General features: G+C 41.3%; 1 protein-coding gene across 5 annotated transcripts in view; it reads right to left on the reverse strand.

Moving 5' to 3' along the window:
- LOC122815541 overlaps positions 1-15556 on the reverse strand; it is a 704558-nt gene that overhangs the window by 313428 nt on the left and 375574 nt on the right. For all 5 annotated transcript variants that reach the window (XM_044088118.1, XM_044088120.1, XM_044088119.1 and 2 more), the window contains one exon: positions 307-7922. In XM_044088118.1, coding sequence (XP_043944053.1) covers positions 307-7882 — 7576 coding nt within the window. In that variant the 5' untranslated portion in view covers positions 7883-7922. The remainder of the gene's footprint in view (positions 1-306; positions 7923-15556) is intronic.

The following is a 15556-nucleotide window of genomic DNA, read 5'->3' on the forward strand; positions in this document are numbered from 1 at the left end:
TATTAATATACGTGTCAGATTACTTATGCAACAAAACGCAGAATAGTTTACAACTTACTTGAACAAAATACACCACCTAACGATGTAATCCTGTCATGTTATGCAACCATAATTAAACGTAGGTTCTCAAATTTTGATACAGTACAACTAAACAATAAGGACTAGCAGATCAAAAAATACCCTATTTAAAAAAAATCTCAAATATCACACTATATGACTGTGCATATAGAACTGTGGGACAGAGTACAAATGAAAACCACCATCTCAAACAAGTATGTCATTTGAAGGGTGTACTTGTACTCTTACCTCCAACTGGGTGTACTTCTTTCGTAGGCGGTATCCTGACATCTTCAGTGCTTTCAGTGAGAACTACTGTATCTGGCCACAGATGAAATGCTATCATTCTTGGTATGACATAATTTTTATCTGATGACAATTTGCTATTCTCTGCCTTCTCCTGGCTCACCAGGGAGAACTCTTTTGTTGAATGAACAGCGTCAACAACTGTATTTTTTAAATGCCTCCTTTCGGAGTTCATGGAAGACCAGGTTTTATTCACAGGTAGTCTTTTTGGTATGTGGTATGTTTTTGCAGGTCCAGAAGCATCCTTACATTTCTTTTTAATTTTATCAGCTATACTAGAATACCATAACCTGCTTTTTAGTTGGTTGAAGCTTTTGTGCTTGCTTTCTACCACGGCTGCTTTTGTATGGTTTTCCTTATTTAGGTTCTGGGAAACCAATTTGGTTTGCATTGCAGGAGTCTTAGAGGTTGCTATGGGTGTCATAGATTGAGATCCCACTTTGCAGTGCTTATCAACTTGTAAAGTCTGTGAATGTACATAGAGTTTAATTTTAGGATTAGCATCTGAATATGCTTTACAGGGTTTATTATCACTTCTAGGTTGTGAACTTAACTTACAACGCTTGCTAACATGTTCACCAAGTGAGGGGCAGGACTGGTGTTCACTTTGTCGTTTGACAGCACTTTCTTTTCCAGGAGACACTTTTTGTGCACTGGATACAGCACAATGTTGACTTTTGGCTGGTACACCCATTGTTTCTGTAGTATTAGAGTACTTACTTTGTGATGCCATTGTAGCAACTTTGTTCTTAGGATTTTTTTTCCTCTCCAAATACTGCTGAACGGTTATGACCTTCTTACTTTCACCAACTGGTTTGCGTGGGAGATTAGGACAACTGTCTGTACTTTTACTACAAGAGGCAGAGACTGCCTTTACAGCAAGGGGCACACTAATACATTTTTTTCCTGTGGACATTTCCTTTTTCCATTTAATTTCACAGTGTTTTACACCGCTAAATTTGAATGGCTTTACAGAGGAAGACTCTACCTTTACTGCAAAATGTGCATTAAGATGCAGTTTTTCTGCAGAAATATTTTTTTTGCATTTATATTCAGAGTCTTTTTCATTGCTGCATTTCAAAGGTTTAACAGAAGTAGGCACTGCCTTTACTGATTTAAGACTTTTTTCTGTGAACACTTCCTTTCTGCATTTATTTTCACAGCTTTTGACACTGCTGACTTTAGACAGACTGCCTGTCACTTTTTCACAACCGTCAAGCTTAGTCCGTTTCCTCTGTTTTTCATCACAATGATCAACTGACTGCTTATGTGGTTTAAAAGCATGAACATTTAATTTCACAGACTCTAATGAGCTTGACTTGGAAGAGAGACTTTCTATTTTTGGTTTAGTTTTGGTTGCATCATCTGTCTCTGCTAAACATTTCCATTTAGATACACGCGAGTCAGAAAAACTTTCTGGCATGTTCCTTTTTGACAAATCTTTACTATGTTTCTCTGTACCAAGAGGTTTATTTACCTTTGCATCACTACTACCCAACTGTTGAGGCACATTTTCTTCTGCATTTGCTTTACTCGTTTTACAGCCATCACCACAAAGTCCTTCTAATTCGTGGCTCTTCTGACCAGCTTCGTACTCTGTATGCTGATGTTTGGACACTTTATGCTTGTCATGCTTCTTTTTCTTCTTATTTTTGTCAGCATGGCTTTCCTTCACACTCGTGTAGTTTAAGTTTTGATCAGTGGAATAAGAAGCTTTAACGCAGTTTTGCACATCCGTTTGTTTACAAAACGTTTGCAGAGGAGTACTCAGACTTTCACTAAACATGAATTTTTCTTCAGTTATTTCCACGGAATTACTAGTTATTGAACTTTGATCAGGGAGAGATTTACAGCCTTTTAAGCTACTCAGTTCTGGAGTGTTTTTATTGGTCTCACATGCACAACCAGGGCCATTCCCATAAACATTTAGCAGCCACCCATACATGCAGCAATAAGTTTGGCGCGCTTTGTCTTCATCAAGTGCTTCATTTTTAAAAGACTTTGCTAAATACTTTTGCTCACTACTGCTACTACTCCACAGGTCTGTGGAAGCAGTGTTGGAGCCCTTCTGCTCGTCATAAGTGAGAGATTTTTTAATATCTGCTTTGCAGTCATTTGACAGAACATTACATGTAGTAGAAAACGTATTAATCTTTGTAGTATCTAACACAGTTATTGTTACACAGCTCAGGACGTCTTCCTCTTTTGAAGACTGTTGCATACCTACAGAGTCTGTGGTATCTTTCCCTTTGTAAAAACTAGACTGGTACTCTGAAGGAACACTCTCTTTTACAGTCTGGTCTAGAACACTAGATACTACACCAGAAGTTAGAGCTTTTACTTCCAACTGCTGTTCAGGACCTGGAAGTGAAATCTTTCCCGAGCCAAAAAGAGAGCTGTTGGCTGCAGCTACCTCAGGCTGCTCAATGGACTTCACCATCTCCTCTGCAGTCTGTTTTGGGCCAACACTTAATGAAACTTTACATTCTACTGAAGCATGGTTTCTGGGACTTACAGTGTCAGTATTAATCTTCTCCAAGCCATCAGCAGATGAAGTCACTGCTTCAATTTCAGAATCGGTAATAAAAGCTGAAATCTCTTCTTCAGTGCAGCTTGTAGTAGTAGATGCTGTACTGTAAGATGGAGTCATTTCAGAGAGCTTTTCAGTAGTGGAAGTGCCTTCTGAAATAGGAGCCGTGCAGTAAGACACCACATTAGTGGAAGTGCCTTCTGAAATAGGAGCCGTGCAGTACGACACCACATTGTTAACATTTTTCATTTCGAACTGGTTGCTGCATGGTGCGGCCAGCTTCATAACCTGCTCCAGTGTAGGCAGAGAAGTACCTGATGTAGAAACTTTGGTATGGCTTATAGAAGAAAAATATTCTGTGGTCTGCTCAGATTTGTCAGCTGTTTTTTTGGTGACTAAAGTTTTCCGGTTTGCCACTCCAAATGGAAATTCTTCACACAGTTCAGGCAACTGGCTACCTATGGCAGATGCTGAAGCATCTGAAAAAACCCTAGTGCCAGCTTCATCGTGCGGACTAAATAAATGACAAGGATAGGCACGCTCATCAGTACTGTTAGCAGCTTCTGAGTGATGGATTCCACTTTGTTCAAATACTTGCTGACCAGTTCCACACTCTTTGTTTGAAGCATCCAGCTCACTAAAATCCACAGGATTCCAGAAAGTTAAAATGGCTTCAGTGTTCTCATTCAAGATTTTATGAGGCGTTGACTGCTTTTCTTCTTTCTGAGACTTCAGGGGTATCAGATTAGTAGGCTCAACCAAATGTTCTGAATCACTGCAAGTTATATTTGCTAGAGAACCTGAGGCTTTATCTATGGAATCAGACAGAACTTCCACAGGTTTGGCAACAGGCAAACCTGCAGACAGAGCCTCCACATGTTTGGCGGTACACAAATCAGAAGACAATGGAAGATTTTCTTCATTATTACAGAGCTCATCTTTTACACCAAGTTTATCCTGGTGCAGATCTTCTTGCTTCGACTGTAGCAAAGCATTTCCATTTTTGGAAGCTCCAATACCATTAGAAAAATTTGCATACAGAGCCTCCACAGGTTTGGCAGCACTCAAATCAGAAGACAATGGAGGATTTTCTTCATTACAGAGCTCATCCTTTACACCAAGTTCATCTTGGTGCAGATCTTCTTGCTTTGACTGCTGCAATGCATTTCCATTTTTGGAAGCTTGAAAATCATTACTCATATAAGCAGATGATAATTCAATTAGTTTTTTGTCATCTAGACTGCTGAAGTCCTCTGCTGCAAGTGAGCATACACCAGAAATTCCAAAGGACAAATCCAGTTCAACACCTTCGTCTGGTGAATATAAGGACATACTGCTAGTGCTTTCATCACAGTTATGGGTCACATGATGAACAAGCTCCTGTTTAATCACCCCATCATTGTACGCAGTACTTACCTTGTTAACAGAAACAGACTTTTCAGAGGCACTGACACTACTGTCTTTTACCACCTTTGCTAGGTTTTTATCTGCACTTACAACAAGAGACCTGTCCACTCCAAATGGTAATTTAATATCCATGCCTTCAACACTGGCACACCCATTAAGAATATCAGAATTACTTTTCAAGGAATCAGGCTGATGTGCCGCATTCACTACAACTAAAGAAATACTCTTTATGTCTTCTATCAATCTGCTGCACTTTTTGCCTTTGCCACTAGCAGACTCTCCCTCTTGATTGTCAGTAAGCTTCCTGTGTTTGACGGATGGAAGTATTATAGGAGGAACTACAGCAATCTGTGGCTGATTTCCTTTCTGCAAACGACAAACATTTACTGCTCCAGAATTGTGAGACACTATGCCAGCAGTGGGAAATGTGGCATATGATGCCGGCTCTTCAATGCTGTTTCTCGCTTTGTTTTCCAAGACACCTGGCATCTGGGGCAGGTTTGAGACAGACAGCATAGAATGATCGGACTGATGGCACACTAAAGAAGCAATCTGTCTTGAATCAGTTTTGCTAGCTTCCGTAGATGGCAGTTCCACTGATTTAGACAGCTGGGACCTGAAGAATGAAGGATCTGCTCTAAAAATAGCCATTATTGCCTCCTCAATACCCTTCCCAAACTCATTAGGAAACTGAAATATATTCTGGTTTGTGGTCAACTGATTCGACTGCTGACTGGCAGAAATGTCTTTACCATTTTGATTTGAAAAAGAACAGGAATGTAGTTTGCTTATATCTTCTTCCTCTTGTTTGACTTCAACTGATTTACAAGGCTGCTGTAAAACTTTCTGATTACTGCTGGTGGTGTTTAAAATACTTGGCTCATTTACACATGATGATTTGGGATGAGGCTGTGGCCAAGAGTTCTGTTTCTGCAATGGTACATTGTGAACAGGCATACTTAATGGCTCTGAAGTAAAATTTTGCCTACCCAAAGCAGAATCTACCAAATCATCTTTAATTACTTTTGAGTTTTCTTTACTTGACAGCACAGCTGCAGCCTTTAAATTTACATTAGGGTCTATGGGCAGTCTCTGAACTGTAGGTGCTAAAGAATTTAAAAGCCTGCTTTGTTGGACATAGCCGGAAAGATGTAAAACATTGCCACTAGGTGAAGAACTCTGTTGCACTTGCTGTTCTGGAGCAGAGAATGAAACTGAAGCAAAACTGTTTAAACCAGGAAAGCTGTAATTTTTTTCTCCTTCTAAACGTCCATTTTTTGGGCTGCGACCTAACTGATTGGCAAAAGTATTCATCTGACCTCTAGATAGAATATCATTAGCTGCGTTTTGAAGAGCAAGGATTGTAGGGTGACTGGGCTGTCCTTGCTCACAGACCACTCGGGAGGTAGATGCTTTTTCATACACAGTGGCCTGTGGAAATGCATAGTTAGGTTGTGGCTCACTTTCACTTTGGCAAGACTCTATTCGAATTGTACCTGGATTCCCGAGAGAGGTAACCAAATTTAAATTGTTGCACTGTTGTTGTACTGATGGATGCTGAAAATTAATGGACTGAATAGATGTACTGCATGATTTTTTCATGCCATTCTGACATACCAGAAAATCTTCTGATGCAGCAACCCTCTGACTAACTGTCAAACAGTTATTCTGGCTGTTTAAATTCACAGAACACTCATTTACATTATTTGAGGTCATCTGCATGACAGGTGCACTCTGACGACTGTAGGGATAAGCAGGTGACTGATTAACTCCTTGGGTAAAATGTGCTCCTTCTTTCAATGACAAATTACTACAAGGCTCATTTCTATTCAGCTCCATGTAGCTATTCGTGACACCGCAGGGAACAGAGGGCTGCTGCGTGACACCACAGGGAACAGAGGGCTGCTGCGTGACACCACAGGGAACAGAGGGCTGCTGCGTGACACCACAGGGAACAGAGGGCTGCTGCGTGACACCACAGGGAACAGAGGGCTGCTGCGTGACACCACAGGGAACAGAGGGCTGCTGCGTGACACCACAGGGAACAGAGGGCTGCTGCGTGACACCACAGGGAACAGAGGGCTGCTGCGTGACACCACAGGGAACAGAGGGCTGCTGCGTGACACCACAGGGAACAGAGGGCTGCTGCGTGACACCACAGGGAACAGAGGGCTGCTGCGTGACACCACAGGGAACAGAGGGCTGCTGCGTGACACCACAGGGAACAGAGGGCTGCTGCGTGACACCACAGGGAACAGAGGGCTGCTGCGTGACACCACAGGGAACAGAAGGCTGCTGCGTGACACCACAGGGAACAGAAGGCTGTTGCATGTGTGATGGAAATATATTGGGACCAAAAAATCCATTTGTGTTATTCCAGTTTGGTTCTGTTGTGGCAGGATTTCTAGCTACAGACCCAGAAATCACAGGCTCATTTGTAGACCAGTTGGTTTGTACATTTCCCTGCAAACCTTCAGTCATATGGTATCCTGTCAAATGTTGGGCACCAGGTCTCAACTGCTGCTGCATTCCTCTTTGAACTGCATTTTGTTGGTCAGAAGGAAGAGACACATTCTGATTTGGATCATTTACAAAAAAAATATTGCAATATGGCTGACGAAAAGTCTGTGCATTATTTGTTGAAGATACTATGCTGGACTGCTGGTGTAGTGCATAACTCTGAGGTGATCCATTCTGCTTTTCACTGCAAGACTGCATATGCTGTGATGTTACATCCCGAGTAAGAGAGTTCTGTTTAGAAACAGCTACATTATGTTGTGATGAAGATGCAACCTGTGATGTGTACACGTAGTGCTTAGCTCTCGGATTTTGCTGCTGGAAGGACAACACTGGCTTAAGATGAGATACGTTTCCATTATTTGCAGCTAACTGCTGCTGAACAGCAGGCCTTGATACACCTCCCTGTTGTGGGAACCTAAACCAAGTGCCATTTCGATAAATGTAAATTTGCCCATTTATTCTTCGTAATGGACTTCCATTACAATTTTGTATTTGAGAAGATGGCTGCACATTCACCACCCCTTGTGATGAACTACTTCCATTTACAGACTGCTGCCATGCTGAAAGTTGTACACCTGCTAAAGCCACACCACTTGGACGTGATGAAGTAAAAGGGTACGGTGGGGGTGGTGCATTATTTTGCAAAAGGTTTTGCATCATAGGTACCATGGAAGCCTGTTGTAATGCAACTGAAGGTTGACCAATACGGCATGAGAATGGCTCTGAGATTTGTTCGGATGTAATACTGCCTTGCTGAGTAGAGTTTACATTTGAAGTACTGGTCAAAAGGTCTGCAAGCAAGGGATTGCGAGCTACTTTTGCACATGCAGTTTGCAGAAATGCAAGACTGTCACCACTACCAGGAAGTGAATTCAGAGAAACAACTTTTCTATAACCATCAGCAGCTTCAGAAGGGAGAGCTACAGAATTATTTGGTAAAATGGGAGGTCCACTCCATTTTCTATTTATCTGACTGTGCAATCCATCACCTTCTTGGGAATGAGTTATGTTGCTAGGATTGTTGCTTGTTTGCTGATAGATGAAGTTACTGTTGCTCGCCATACTTGTTCAATGATCCTATTCTGAGTTTTCATCTGTAAAGCTTTAAAATAAATAAAATAAATGAATACTTAAACTTTCGGCATAACACATCATTTTCAGAAATCACTGGAAATACAACGTATTAATAAAATAATTATGTTTCTTCTGTGGTACAAAAACAATGAAATATGCTGAACCCTGTGTTTCCCTCTGAAGTATGATACCATAAGTGCCAAAATGGCACATACAGCAAAATAACCAACCATTCTGAATTATAACACTTTTTTCCAGTAGTCTACAATGCAGCTAGTTTACTTGCACAATTTCCATATTTCCATTACTGACATAAAAAGCTACTGCAAAACCACTACAAAAAGAATGCAAATGAGAAAAAGGTTTTGCCAAATGCTATCTCCATCTAAGACATTATAGCTCTATGATACAGATGGAGGCCTCCCGTCTATAATGCTGGTGGCTACAATTCATTAAGTTAGATAGGAGTTAGAAAGGCTGGTGTGTGATTGGGTGTGGGGGGGTGAAACCCTCTAGTACATACTCCCTCTGACAGGGAAGGATGTCAAGTTTCCTCTAGCCCTAATCATCAATTGTGAAGGACAGGGGCTTTAACAAAGGGGAAACAAGGTGATGGAGGTTATACAGATTGCACCTGCACAGAAGAATGTGCACCATGAAATTAAGTTTGCAATAGTGACACTGCAGTGCAGCAAAAGGGTGAGTTTAGCATTCCTTAGTCTGCCTCCTTCACGTGAGACAAAGTGAGAGAGTCCATCTGCCCTACATGGATGGTAGCTCGTGTAAAAGATCCTGTGGCATTCAACTGGCATTTTTTTGTGAATCAGATATATATGCACATTAAAATTGTGTGTACAGTTTAGGATCTACAGTTGAAATATCAAACATAGTATGCATGAAAATTATATATATATATATATATATATATATATATATATATATATATATATATATATATATACAGTTACTAGAAAAAGAGATGTACGTTTAGAAGCATGTTCGAAATATATGTTTGGATGTTATATCATTCAACTATTCTAAGAATGGAGTTTTCAAGTAAATTAAGTAGATTATAACTTGTAGAGGAGGTAGTGGGTTTAGATATGTCCAGCAAGAGGATAATTATGTCACTCAGAGTAAGCTGAAACATTTTGCAAAGTAGAGTAGAGAAGTAGACTATCTGAACTAACTGGGACCTTGGGTAGTTTGGATAATCAAACATACATTGAACTGGATAAAAAACTTCTAAAAATCTTGTTTTTTCTGCACTCAGGGAACACACTTGTAAACCATTCAACAATTCCAGTGGACAAAGAATATTTTTCACACGAGCGAGCTACAAGTTCAAAAAACACGCACAAGCGAAAACGTACAAAGTTTACATATTCAGACTTTACGATTTTTCCTACCTGAAAACGGAAGGCTGTGTTCAGATAACTAGCATTTCGGATAAATAGACTACTGTACAGCAAATCAAAACTCAAAAAGTTAAGTTCTACCAGAAAACACCAAATGTCAACTTAATAAGACATTAGTAAAAATCAATAATCTATTCTAAGTAACACTAACCACAACCGCAGATATATCATTAGTGCAGCACAGAAAGAGCATCTAAAAATGATTGTACAGATAACTTATTTCCAATAGTTTGTGAAACTACAAATCTGCATCTAACATGAGCAAAACAATTTTTCTCCAGCCCAAATCTAAAACATTTTTTACTACTCTTAAGAGTGAATCTGCAAACTATCTTAAGAAATATAAACAAAAGTACAGTTTTGTACCTACCATAAATGTAGATGTTCGAGGATCCACATTGCTGCAGTCCTAACTATTGGGTAGTCCGCTGTCCAGTCGGCCCGAATACCAAAGTATATGGCTGACGTCGGTCAGGGCGCATTAGACTGACGTCAGTACGTCAGGGTACTAATGCGCATGACCGACGTCATATCCTCAGTCTTTTCTTGCCCCAGATGTCAGAAGACCCCGAAAAGATAAGGCCAAAAACCAAAAACTCCCACAATACCTGCACCAAACAATATATATACAATATATACACAATCAGCAGAATATAACCTCACCTACACAACCACCCCTAAACACAGAGGGGAAGGAGGGAGGGTAAATTGGACTGCAGCAATGTGGATCCTCGAACATCTACATTTATGGTAGGTACAAAACTGTACTATGTTCTTCATTCCACATTGCTGCAGTCCTAACTATTGGGTAGAATCCCAAAGCAGAGGTAAGGGAGGCTGGCAAATCATAAGGAAGCAGGAACTGACAACATGCCTTGCAAAATAGCTGTGGCAAAACCAGCCCTAGACTTAGAGAGGAAGGTGATAATGCTTAGAGAAAGTATGCACTGAACTCCAAGTAGCTGCCTCCAAAATATCCTTAGTTGCCACCCCCCTTAGAAATGCTGTGGAAGTGGCAGTAGCCCTAGTGGAATGAGGCCTAATCCCAGCTGGAATCTCCTTGCCATGATGGGAATAACAAAAAGTAATGCAACACCCAATCCACCTAGAAATAGTTTGTTTTGACACAGGCTTGCCCTTTGAACTCAAAGCAAAAGAAACAAACAACTGCTGAGACTGTCTAAAATCCTTAGTCCTGCTCAAATAATAACGTAATAGCCTGTGTACATCTAAAGTGTGCAAAATCTTTTCCCCTTTATTTTGGGGATCTGCATAAAAGGTAGGCAAATGAATAGTTTGGTTTAAAGCCACACTAGAAACCACCTTAGGCATAAAGGAAGGATTAGTGCGTAAAGATACCCTATCCTTATGGAAAATCAAAAGGCTCCACTGCCATAAGGGCCTGCAACTCAGAAACCCTTCTTGCAGAAGTAATGGCCAACAAAAAGCAGTCTTCCATGACAAGTATTTCAATTCAGCAGTAGCCGAGGCTCAAAAGGTTGTAGAGTAAGTTTCTCCAACACAAAATTGAGATCCCAAGCAGGAGTAGGAGCTCTACGTGGGGTCTTATATTCTTTGCCCTCTAAGAAATTGCTTGAACAAAGGATGCGAAAACAATGGTGGGTCACAATCATAGTGAGCTGAAATTGCTGCAGCATGAATCTTAATGGAAGAGAAAGACAAACCTTTGTCCAGTAACTCAGTAAGATATTGAAGAGCCACACTCAAATTTGGCTCAGTAATCTCCAAATTGTTTGCTGCACTCCAAAACAAAAATCTCTTCCATTTTTCTGCGTACACTTTCCTTGTACTAGGTCTTCTGGCTTCCATAATCACATTTAAAACTTGTTGAGGAAGCTGAGACCTGCTGTCTTTCAAAACAGAATATGCCAGGCTGTTAGATGTAGAGAGTGAAGCTTGACATTGAGCAGATGACCGTCCCTCTGAGACAACAGGTGTGGAATCAAGGGTAAAGGCCATGGAGGCTTCCTTACCAGACTCCTCAGTAATGGGTACCAGTGCTGCCGAGGCCAATCTGGAGCTATTAAAATCATCCTTGGCTTGTCTTGTCTGACCTTTAGAAGCACCTTTGGAAGAAGAGGCAGAGGTGGAAAGGCATACACATGAAGATTTTTCCAACTGAAAGAAAGAGCATCCACTTTCCAAGCTGTGTGATGAAATCCCTTCGTGCAAAACTTTGGCAGCTGGTGGTTTAGTGGAGAAGCGAACAGATCTATGTCTGGAGTTCCCCATGACACTGTCAATTTTTGAAATACATGAAGATCCAGTTTCCACTCGTGGGGATCCATGATTTGTCTGCTTAATACATCTGCTAAGGAGTTCTGTGCTCCCGGCAGAAACCTTGCCTGAAGAGTCAGTTGCAGACTGAGCGCAGTCTCCCATAAAAGCATTGCTTGTCTGCACAATGGGTAAGAATGTGTTCCCCCTTGTTTGTTGATGTACCACATGACAGTTGTGTTGTCTGTTAGAATCAACACCTGCCCTGGAAGAAATAACTCCTTGAAGGCAATTAATGCAAACTGAACTGCTAACATCTCTTTCATGTTGATATGTAGATGCTGTAGTCTGGCAGGCCACTTGTCTTGTATCCACTTTCCATGTAGATGAGCTCCCCAAGCAATATCTGAGGCATCTGTCGTTAGAATCTGACTTGCCTCTGGCCGGGTCACAGAGAGTCCCTTGTTTAGGTGACATTCCTGAGCCCACCACAAAAATTCCTTTTGAATGCAAGGTATTATTTGAATGACAGTGTCCAAATCCTGGCAGTGCTGTGTCCACAGATTTTTGAGATACCATTGTAGCTTCCTCATATGCAGTTTGGCATTGGGAAGCACCAGAATACAAGATGCCATGAACCCTAAGGCTTGAAGGACTGTCCTTGCAGTCAGCCCGGACTGAAGAGATAGATGATGGAAGTAACTGGAAAGATTCTTTTGTTTGTCCGGGGTTAAAAGGCCATCTGGGCTGCTGTATTCAGTCTCACACCCAGAAAGCACATGTCTTGAGAGGGTACTAGACTGGACTTTATTTCGCTCACAGAATACCCTAGGCATCTTAGCACTGCTATGACATATTCCAGATGCTGTAGAAGATCTTCTTTTCTTGAGCCAGAATCAGGCAGTCGTCCAAGTAAGGATAGATTTGGATTCCTTTTAGCCTGAAGTAAGCTATCACTGGAGCCAGAACCTTTGTGAATACTCTGGGCAGTAGATAAGCCAAAGGGCAATGCAGAGAACTGATAATGAGAATTTCCAGCTCGAAAACGCAGATACTTCCTGCAACTTAGTCTTATTGGCACATGAAGGTAAGCTTCCTTGAGATCTAAAGTTACCATCCAGTGATCTTTGCCCAGCAGAGGTAAAAGCTGTTGTAACGTCAACATTTTGAACTTGGGAATGTCCAGATAAGTGTTGAGGATAGATAAATCCAGAATTGGTCTCCACGTGTTCCCCTTCTTTGGTACTAGGAACAGGCGAGAATAAAATCCTAGGCCCCTTTCCGGCACAGGAACTGACTGAATGGCCCCTATTTGGAGCAACAGAGAAATTTGCTTGTGAGCCTCTGTTCTTTGAAGAGGAGGAATGTCTGGCATGCCTTTGAAAGGAGGCAGAAGGAGTAGAATCATCCACATCAGAATCAGAATAAGGAGGGTACTCCTGCAAGTCTTCAGCCGAAGACTCCGAAGCCTCCGAGCATTGCTCAAAACTCTCAAACTCAGGTTCCACCCTAGGCCTCTTATCAGGAGGGGGCATAGAACCCCTAATCATAGTAATCAAATCCTCTGCCATTTTAAGCATATGTTTCTTAGGCAAAGATCCTGAAGCACTAGGAGAAACCCCCACAGAAGCTAAACTTGGCCTGCCCCTCAAGGAAGCCTTGGAAACTGAAGGGGAGGCTCTAACCACCTTAGGAAGAGAGGGAAGAACAGCCACCTGAGAAGCCCCCTCAGCCTGGCCTACTTCCTGAGAGGATACATCCTGTAACAGTAAAGTCTCCTCCTGAGACTCCAAAGAGACACCTGGCAAAACCTCCGGCTCCACTGAGCCTTCCAAAGAACCGACGTCTGGGACTGTCGGTTCCTCCACCCTAGGCTTTGCTGCTTTATCTTTGCTTTTAGCGAAGCGGCCGGAGCATCCAACGGCATTTTATAATTACAACGCTTCCCAAACACTAACCTGGCACAGTCTAACCTTCTCTTAATAGTGCGTTTGTTAAATCTAGCACAAGAGCGGCATCCAACAACGTCGTGCTCAGGCCCTAAACAAGGTATACACAAAGTATGGTAATCCCTATGAGGTATCTGTTTCCCACAAGAAATACAGTTATTCACTTTTTCTGACATCCGGTTAAATACTGAGGCAAGAAAAAACAAAAGATTCCCCAACGGGGTACTTAGCCAACTTTGATTCGGTCTGAAACTCTGACTTCAGAAACTTTCAGAACGCCAACCTGCACTCGCAAAATTGCTTCTGCATCGGACCATGCGGCAAAAAAGACTGAGGATATGACGTCGGTCATGCGCATTAGTACCCTGACGTACTGACGTCAGTCTAATGCGCCCTGACCGACGTCAGCCATATACTTTGGTATTCGGGCCGACTGGACAGCGGACTACCCAATAGTTAGGACTGCAGTAATGTGGAATGAAGAACATCTGCACTCCCAACAATGCAAGAATTATATACTGACTTTAAAGCAGAATTTATAGCCATCTAAAAATAAAAATGTGTCACTGCAACAAAAAAATGGTAATGAAAAAAAGTTAGAGAACAAAGGCTTCTCCATTGTTAAACAATGCCATAATAAACATCTGAAAACAATCTGATTTTCCATAGTCATGGATTACAGGTTTACAAATGCATTGCAGTGACTATGAAATGGTTGCAAACCACTCTGCAGCTGAGCCACAGGGATAAAAATTCAGAGGTGGATATTTGTGGGTGAATCTTTGTAGGCACTGCTGTCTTACCTTGTCATTAACCCATTAAGCTACTTGCTTAAGTTAAGCTGTAACTGCTGCAGAGTTTATTAATTTTTTTTTTAATTTACTTTTTGTGGAGGATTTAAAATTGTACAGTTAATCAGATGAGGACCTGAAAGCACTAGCTCTGAGAGGTATGGGTTCTCCTCAAAACTGCTTACGTGCATAGATCTAGAATTATGCAACTGCATATACATTTACCCTCATCAGACCCAGTCAAAGAGTACACTAGTGTAGTAGAAGCATTTCAGAAAGGAGTGGGAATGGAACAAAAAAATATATTTTTGCAGTGCCCTCAGCCACCATCCTAAATGTTCACACAATACAACTTTGTGGTGCACAATTTTTCACAAACTTCTGTCAAAAAAATTTACTACTCATATGGTAACCAAGAAAATTAGATGCATTAGTCCAAGAGAGAGAGAGAGAGAGAGAGAGAGAAAAGCAGTGTAAATTACTGAAATTTCTGCATCTAGTAATTATGGTGTATTGCCCGTTCGATTCTCAAGTTAGAGCGTCTTCTGTGTAGCGACATGCGTGAATGGGCGTTCCTTCGTTGAAGGTTGTGCGTTAGGCCCGGCAAGCCAGTACGTAAAAATCTACTGCCAATCATTAGTGGACCGGAGTTCTGCTGTGGCAACCCCTAACGGGGAAAAGCCGAAAGACACAAACAAACACATTTAAGAGACACACACAGTCGTAAAAATAACAGGATTTGCAAGCTGAAACGACAGCAATGTGGAACAAAAATACCCAAGATAGTACCAAAAGTAGTAGGCACAACAGGACCAGAAGAATTTACAAGCATACTTAAAAATATGCTACCAATGTATGTGGTCCATTATGAACTGCAGGAGGCAATTCTGGGTACATTGCGGATGCTGAGAAGAAGAATGTTGGTCAACATCACAGCCTAAAGAAAGATTAATTTCATGAACTCTAATCTAACTGTACCCTGGCTGAGGAAATGGGTCAATTCCTGTCACAGTATCAGAAACACACATTTGGAGGGAAAAAAACTAAACAATGTAGAGGATAATTATCTCCAGCTTATTACTATAGATTTACATTAGTTCCTGGGTTTTAGTAATCATTTTCTTGTACTACAGTTTTGTCAACAAATACCCAAGCATGAGAACATCTTAGTTGCACTACTTTACGTAAACAAATAAGCTGTGCAGTACATTCCCACAATACTGAAGAGTTTGGAAAATATGCACCATGAAATTTATGATGTGCCAA

This window comes from Protopterus annectens, chromosome 11.part0 (assembly GCF_019279795.1).
Source record: "Protopterus annectens isolate FY-2018-M chromosome 11.part0, PAN1.0, whole genome shotgun sequence".
NCBI classification, from domain to species: Eukaryota; Metazoa; Chordata; order Ceratodontiformes; family Protopteridae; genus Protopterus; species Protopterus annectens.